Consider the following 8,153-nt stretch of genomic DNA (forward strand, 5'->3'; position numbering starts at 1 on the left):
GAGGTAGTTTTCTTCGACTTACTCCCATAGCGCTTAAGATCTATAACCGTTCCTTGCAGATTTAACTAGCGAATGTTATTCGTTGTTCGCACGTATATTGTTTAAGTTCAATACTTAAGTGTCAGTAACTATATATGTGTGGTGTTCTCATAGAATATATACATGTGTATATATATTATATAGTATTTAAATACCATATTCCAGTCAGTCGCACTGTACTGCAGACAACAGATAAATAATAGTAGTACTGGCGTCTTGCTTCTGGGCTTCTGGTCTGGCCCCTGGCCCTGGGCCTGGGGGCTGGGGCCTGCCCGCCTGGGGCCCTGGGCTTCTGAACTTCTGAAGACTGAAGTTCTGGCTAACTAACGGGTGTGTTTTATTTTGCCGCCAAAGGTGACGTTTGCCATATACGGGCCATTTGTAACCCAGCAAGCCAACAAGGGGTCAACTATAGTACATGGTAAAAATTATCGAAATTATTTACATAATTCCCTCGTAACCTGGGCACTATTGTAGGACCGACACATCACATTGGATATAGGTACAAACAAATAAATGAAAATGTATTAGTACGATTCTGTTTGACCACAATGTATAGTGAGTGTATACTCATACTCAATACCGGAGCACCACATATACAAACAATACACCATCAATAATATAGGCACTCATCCGCTTAGATCAACAAGTTAAAGTTCGAAGCCAGAATGAGTTCGAATTGGGAAGTATCTACCACATCCCATAAGGGGCGATACATAAGGGCGAAATTACCTCTCACTAGGGGAACTCTGGTATTGAAAAGCGATCCATTTGCATACACTGTAACTAACAAGCAGAAGGCTCTGAGATGTTCGGCTTGTTTGAAAGCAAGTGAAGGTCTACGAGGATGCGGACGATGTAAAAAGCTTTATTTTTGTAATTCCCAGTGTCAGGTGTGTATGTGTTATATTCAAAATCTACTGCCATTTGGTTGAAATACTTTCGCCTAGTGCTCTGCACTTTTCCAGACATCCAGATGGTTGTATCAACATTATCTACGGAAACAAAAATCTATAGTTGTATAGTAAATCATGCCGTGTGCATCGTTTTGTGCTTCTTTCGGTTGTATGGAGTTTCTTACTTGGAATAATATCCCTGATCTGCTTCATCTGTCGTCAGACTGATGATCGCTGGCCATGATCTTGTTATACCTTTACCAAACTTGGGATAATATCTATGCAGGTTCGGCTCTTTCTATTCAAGGTCTCAAGCCAAAAAAGCTGTATAAAATTGTTTCATCAGCTTTAATACTCTAGCAAAGCAAATGACGAGCTTCGTGAACAATAATTAGCAGTTCTTAATTGTTGGGTTGGCTTGAGAGAGCGTGCCAGCACTACTTTCTCAGAACTTTAATTTTGCATATCAAACTCGTCTCCTCATTTCTGGCATATATTCGCTTCTCGCGAACACTTAAGCTCTTAAGTGTACAGTCCACGGCAACGTTGTACAGGTTGGTGCCCTGTGAGTCATTCTCACACATACAAGCAAACTCTTTCACATAGCGGAGAGCATGGCCTCGACACAAACAGGAGTGCAAAGCCATCTGCGCCTCTCAGAAGGTGGCGTTGGATGCAATGTCGATTGTATGCCATGCCGTGTGGAGGGCTGCAGCGGATAAGGCGAGTGCAGCTATATATTCATGACTTATAAATTGTATGACTACTAGCGTAGATTTCAACCAGCGCAGACGAACAATATTTGCATGCTTTTTTAATCCTGCTTGTGGGAATCCTATTTCGTTCCATCGCCAATCTAGTTGTTTCAGAGACGTCGTCATGCTTACTACCCGTACAAACCGCCGCCGTTCTGTTTGGTATATTCCAGATATGTTCAGCAGTCAACTGATTGACCTCTATTCTCTTTTCTACAATGCAGAAGACTCTGTTTGATTCGGACTTTGGTGTTCTTCAATCTAGTATGTGATACGGGCAATACCGCTGCATGTTCCTTTGTTGCTGGCAATGCATATCGATCTATTATAGGTTCTTCAATCGTATAGCTAGGTGCGTTTCTTACCGTTCGCGCGAATTGCAACAACCCAATTTGTGATGGAAGTTGTGTTACCTACATCCTACACAATCACAAATGACTGGATAATTCTCGTCAAATTTGGTTGCACAGGGAATCGTGATTGATGTGAACGTGATAGCGCTTGCAAGGGGTCTAATGGCTTGGAAAAAGCATGCATAGATCCTTAAAATTTGCACGATCTTTTCAGGTCATACTGTACAATTCATACGACCAGAACACAGAGGGGGAGATAAAAGATAATCAGTATTTTCTTTGATATACGTGTACCATTCAACCCCATTCCTCGCCGTTGTGTGCAGTTAGCGTCTAGCTCATCACCCCTGCGTCTCACTTACAGATCGAAGACTACAAAGTACTGACGACGATGTAGCTCAGGCACCTACCGCCATGTTGATACGTACTTATTTGGAATCCAGTGGTATAGAAGCCTCGCAGATTCCCTCCATTGGAGATGCGATGAATGCACTATCCGTGGTATGCGCATTGTGATTGTGTTCGATCTCTCACATTTTTCTGCTGTTGCAGTTAACCCGAACGCGATCAAGCAACCATCGTTTTCAATTCTTCTGCCCGGTGTATTTAGATTGGATCGGCCTATTTTTTTTTGGCGGTGTCCTAGCGCAAAGCACTATCAATCCAAATATCTTCATTTTTGCGATCGTGGGAAGCTATTTCGTCATGGCCTTCTGCCCTCCCTACCTGATACGAGCGTTTTGCTTTATAACTTCTGTGCTCACCACGCTAAAGATCAAAACAAATAGCTTCACGATCCTTGATGATGAGATGATGGAATGTGGAGTGGGCATATATCCACTTGCTTCTAACTTCAACCACAGTTGCGATCCGAATGTGGTGATTACCTTTAATGGTATGTGTACGAATTTATGTGTTTCGACGATTCATTTACAACCTTATATGCGTGAAATATATGCTAGAAGTCTTACTCACGATGATTTCTGATCAATACAGGTTTCGAATTGCAGGCGAGACTCATACGAAACGTACACACTGGTGATGAGGTATTTCAAATTGCCAATACTGTTTTAATTTACATATATTCATATCGAAACTGATCTTTATATCAGGTTTTTTGCCTGCGCGCAAACATATACCTGCATGCGATACGGTGATATAGAACAATATAGCAGTTCCAACTTAAGCATTTCTGTTGCCACTGTCGTTTTTTACTACAGATGACAATTAGTTACATTGATAATGCAAAGCCACGCGAGGAGCGACGCAATCAACTGCGGAAACAATATTATTTCAACTGTGACTGTTCTTTGTGCGGCGACACACAAATGGTTAGTGTATAAAGTACCCATTCTGCGATGTGCTTGCGCCTCGATTAGGCTGTTCACGTTTCCAGAGCTTACCCAATATTGTATCCTTGGCACCTTGAAGGAATAGCGACTTCTAATTCTGCCGCGGCCTGAATGCGAATGGATGTTCTACATAACTTACCGACTGCTTGCACATTCCATGACACGCCTCGAGACAGGATGATACACACCTAGCATTTCGATGTCAGCAACGCGTGGGTGGCAACCAGTGCGATGCGATGGTCCCTTTTGACGATGGTAAACAGCTTGTTGGTGACGATGCGTTGTGTTCGCAGGGTCATGTGCAGTCCATAACGGGTGACCGGATGAATAGTACGGCACAGCATCTAGATGATAAGATTACCGAAGCCAAATCTGTATCAGGTACTTCTGGACCTCATGCCCTTGCATTGCACGAACCTGGCTCTGCAGATCCTTCTGGGGGAGCTCGTAGCAAGGGATTTTCTCAATCATACATCATCTGTGCGATGAGATCAGTGGAAGTTGTGAGAATTGCAAAGTTCTTCTGGGGTATTACGACCACCTGTACGCCACACCTATGTGGCAACCGATGATATGTTAATTGCAAAAGGCGAGAACGCTGTTAAATTTCTAAGCTACTCGTATGCCCAGGACTTCACTATCACATGGTGCATATTTTATACAATAGCAAATGAAATATATATCCTGCTTGTATCTGGTTTTACTGACAGAAAGCGACAGGGCAATTCAAATGTGTGATGAGGTTATGTGTACCGGCCGCAAGATCCTGTTCAAGTATAACACTCAGCTAACAGCCATATCATCAGCGACGTGTGACATTGCTATCAATCATGGCAGGTTCGACAAGGTATGTTAGAACCTGTCTATCCCACCGTTTACTGCGACATTGTACAAAACAGCATATTGCACTTTTCGGTGCGTACGACACTGTGTAAATCTTCCCAAATGAGGGCTAAGCATTTAACGATTGAGAGTCTGGTATATGTAGCCGAATTGATTGTGGTACACATCATCCTGTTTTTATGCTCCCCGTAGGCATATGATTACGGCATGGACGGGACACGGGGTCTATATAGGATTTTGAGCGATGGATTCGATCCACGATTAGGCATTCAGGTAAGAACGATTAACTCATTAACATTGTAACTATTTTTCTAAGTTCTGAAGTCATTTCCTACACCTCACGGGCTATACCACAGTTTATGCCCGCGTTGACATGTGTTTCCACGTCACTTTCTTTAAAATTTATATCAGCCCGTAGTTACTCGATTCTTCTATACCCGACAGTGTCTACGGATGGCGAAACTCGGTGCACACATATACACTGAACCAAACGAACATCTGTACAGGAGAAAGGTCGAGGAATTTGCGAAAGAGGCGGTTAAGATACTTACAGTGACGCACGGCGCTAGCAATCGATTGATATCTGAAGCACGAATGCTTGTAATAAATCAAATACCGATGTAGAAAAGTCTATAAAAATCGATAAGGCATTATCTATTAATTAAAGCTAAAGAGTCCAAAAGCCGAACTGTACAGGTTTGAGGATATGTCAACTTCGAAAAGCAATGCATCCGCAATGACCGTCGAATCCTTTATTTCTCATCGTTCCGGCAACTTCCTGGAATTGTAGAGAGATGCTTTTAACGTAGAACTTCAATGAGCCTGATGGATAAAAATATTGTTCTTATCCCTGTTATTTGAAAGCGGAAACCTACAGTCTATTGAGATATAACGGTATTTTCGATGCTATTTGCCACTTGGCTCGATACCTGCTCGAGACCTGCCTATATGCTGAAGGCTAATGATTATGAATAAGTCCCCCGAGTGCTAGCATATCTTAGACTCTTCCCATTGTAGTCTATGATGTGCCTGATATTTCCCTCAGAGGACACTGCTAAGTTTTAGAACGCGCTGCTTTGCTAACTTGTCCTCCTCCCATCTGGAAGTGAAAAAAGCAAAGTGGAAATAACAATTAGTAGTCCATGCCAGGTCATAATAATACTTCAAGCCAATATATTGATCTCAATTTTTTTAACTAAAAGAACATACATATCTCGATAGCTCACGAAACAAAGCCGGTATAACAATCAAACCTTTGAACCTACCAAGAGAACCCAGCGTATTATGTGGAGTTGAAGATCCCGTCATATGGTTGCCGCCAGAACCACTTTGAACCGGCAATGACTGGCTGTCCATCACCTGGCTCATATGCTGCCTCAATTGCTGTTGACGCAGTATCTCCTGCTGAAGGTCTGGAGATATGACCGTAGTGGGCCCCGACATCGCACCATTGCCAGATGCGCCGGGCATAAGACCCATTAATGATTCGGGAAGCAAATCGTCGGGCATACTTCCAGGGAACCCTGTGTCCATATCGAGGTTGGATGCTTGATCCATAGAATGTGACGCTTGTCCCATTAATGAAGTGCCGAACATCGCCTGTGCATCCAAGAATGACCGAACACAGAAGGGAATTCATTCAAATGTTGAATTTAAACTCAAAACATCCAAATTGCACATTTTATAACTTTTTATGATTTTTAGGGACAGATAATCCAAAAGTACAGCAGTTCAGAGCAGATTTTGGATGTGTGTCCACTAAATATTAGCATTCAGGATATAGAACTTAAAGCGCCTGTTCTCCAGTTTAAAACTCAGCGAAATAGGTTAATTGCATCACTATATCAATACAAAGGGGCATGAACACAACTTGATGATAAAACTAACAAACGCTTCATAAATATACCATGTATTAACAAGCTTCTGCCATGTACGAAATCAGAACGAGAAAATCTACACATACCATGTTATCGGTGTTCAATGAGTTCAAAGCGCTCACTGAATGGGACGGCATCCCCATAGGCATTGCTGAAGGATCACTCAGCATCCCTTTTTGTATATCTTGTAACATTGGCTGTCCAGGAGGCTGATGCCTTTGCCTTTGATGTTGCTGCTGAAGTTGCAGCTGTTCCTGTAGTTGACCACCGACTTTCTCACTGGAAGCTCTGTGTGGTTCCTCTATCCTTGAATTGGTATCACTTGCAGCACCATCTAATTGCTGCTGTAGCTGTTGCTGTTGCAAATCTTGCTGTTGCTGCTGCCGCTGTTGCTCCTGGTACTGTTGCTGCTGGTGTTGTTGCTGATGTTGTTGCTGGTGTTGTTGATGATTGTGTTGTTGCATAATATGTTGTTGCTGGTGTTGTTGTTGTTGCATATGTTGCTGCTGTCGATTTTGTTGTTGGTGGTGTTGCTGCTGCTGTTGTTGTTGCTGTTGTTGTTGTTGTTGTTGCTGCTGTTGTTGATGATGTTGTTGCTGATGCTGCAGCTGTTGTTGAGGTTGTTGTGGCTGGGGCGGTGCCTGTTGTTGTGATACGGGCAACGCCGGCGGTGGCGACGGCTGCTTCGGTAGCATTTGCAATTGATGTTGATCTACGTTCATGGAGTTCATATTTACCTGCTCTATAGAGATATTCGATGCAAGAGATGCTGATCGTGTATCTCCACGTTTTGCAACCGAAGGCGACGCCATACTCGGCAGTGCGGGCGCACCTTGCATCGGTGGCAGTGACATAGGCAGTGGCCCATTCATGGGATGCGCCGAGTTTACAACATCGGGGCGTGGGGTATTGGTCCGTGACAGAATCTGCGGCGCAGTGCCGTGACTCGTTTGACGTTGCAGCGACGGTTGAGTGAGTGGGCCCCCCGTCATGAGCTGTTGCTGATTTTGCGCGGGCAGAAGCGATGGTTGAAGCGAAGACTGGTCCGGTAGGTAAAAGTGTCCCATATCCATCCTTTGTTGGGACAACTGTTGGCTTTCCAATGTGCGCTGCATTTCCATCTGTTGGTGATGCTGCAACTGCAATTGCAGCTGCTGCTGTTGTTGCTGGAGCGTCATCGCGCCTCTCCCGGCGGCAGGATCACCAGCTTGATGCATGAGCTGTTGCTGGAAAGTGTGCTGCTGCAAGTGACCTGGAGGCATATGATTCCCAAAGTCGCGTGCATTCGGCGGAAATTGGTTAGTCGATGTACTCGCCGTCATTTGAGTCATGATTGCGGTTTGCTGCTCCACAAAGATCCCTTCGGTTCCTTGTTGCATCCACTGCATTTTGGTTTGTATGGCACTACGATGAACGGGCTGTGACAATCGCTGCGGCCCTTGAGTTTGCGGGTGATTCATCTGCATCTGGGACTGAAGTGGTTGCTGTGTTGCCTGACTTATAGGTTGCTGTACACTGGACTGCACGGGAGAATGGGATAGTGATGTCGGCTTTGAGTGTGTCCTCGAATTATCTCCCGATTGCGATTGGCCTTGGCCTTGATTGAAAGCTTGCGTCTGTGCCTGAGCCTGATTTTGATTTTGAGAAGCTTGGACTTGGGCTTGAACCTGAGCATGAGCCTGAGCCTGAGCCTGAGCATGAGCTTGAGCCTGAGCCTGAGCCTGAGCCTGAGCCTGAGCCTGAGCCTGAGCCTGAGCCTGAGCCTGAGCCTGAGCCTGAGCCTGAGCCTGAGCCTGAGCCTGAGCCTGAGCCTGAGCCTGAGCCTGAGCCTGAGCCTGAGCCTGAGCCTGAGCCTGGACCTGGGCCTGAGCCTGAGCCTGAGCCTGAGCCTGAGCCTGAGCCTGAGCCTGGGCCTGGACCTGGGCCTGAGCCTGAGCCTGAGCCTGAGCTGAGCCTGAGCTGAGCCTGAGCTGAGCTGAGCTGAGCTGAGCTGAGCTGAGCTGAGCTGAGCTGAGCTGAGCTGAGCATGACTGGACTG

At 45.0% G+C, this 8,153-nt stretch overlaps 2 protein-coding genes across 3 annotated transcripts in view; one reads left to right on the plus strand and one right to left on the minus strand.

The window, feature by feature from the left end:
• The first annotated feature begins 579 nt into the window (after positions 1–579).
• On the plus strand, positions 580–4,921 carry SARC_00798. 2 transcript variants are annotated; one of them, XM_014305480.1, is made up of 11 exons: positions 580–932; positions 1,542–1,658; positions 1,915–1,954; positions 2,408–2,544; positions 2,818–2,938; positions 3,040–3,089; positions 3,264–3,374; positions 3,572–3,776; positions 4,106–4,242; positions 4,431–4,511; positions 4,683–4,921. In XM_014305480.1, the coding sequence occupies exons 1-11, from the start codon at positions 708–710 to the stop codon at positions 4,860–4,862; spliced, it is 1,404 nt and encodes a 467-aa protein (XP_014160955.1). In that variant the 5' UTR covers positions 580–707; the 3' UTR covers positions 4,863–4,921. The 2 variants fall into 2 exon arrangements, with proteins under 2 accessions (XP_014160955.1, XP_014160956.1); XM_014305481.1 differs by having other exon boundaries at positions 4,745–4,921.
• A 371-nt stretch (positions 4,922–5,292) lies between these two features.
• Positions 5,293–8,153, minus strand: part of SARC_00799 (hypothetical protein) — a gene marked incomplete at both ends in the record, with an annotated part of 11,241 nt that continues 8,380 nt past the window's right edge. Inside the window, 3 exons of the mRNA XM_014305482.1 lie at positions 5,293–5,337; positions 5,448–5,837; positions 6,202–8,115. Coding sequence (XP_014160957.1) covers positions 5,293–5,337; positions 5,448–5,837; positions 6,202–8,115 — 2,349 coding nt within the window. The remainder of the gene's footprint in view (positions 5,338–5,447; positions 5,838–6,201; positions 8,116–8,153) is intronic.

This window comes from Sphaeroforma arctica (assembly GCF_001186125.1).
Source record: "Sphaeroforma arctica JP610 unplaced genomic scaffold supercont1.28, whole genome shotgun sequence".
Classification (NCBI taxonomy): Eukaryota; class Ichthyosporea; order Ichthyophonida; genus Sphaeroforma; species Sphaeroforma arctica.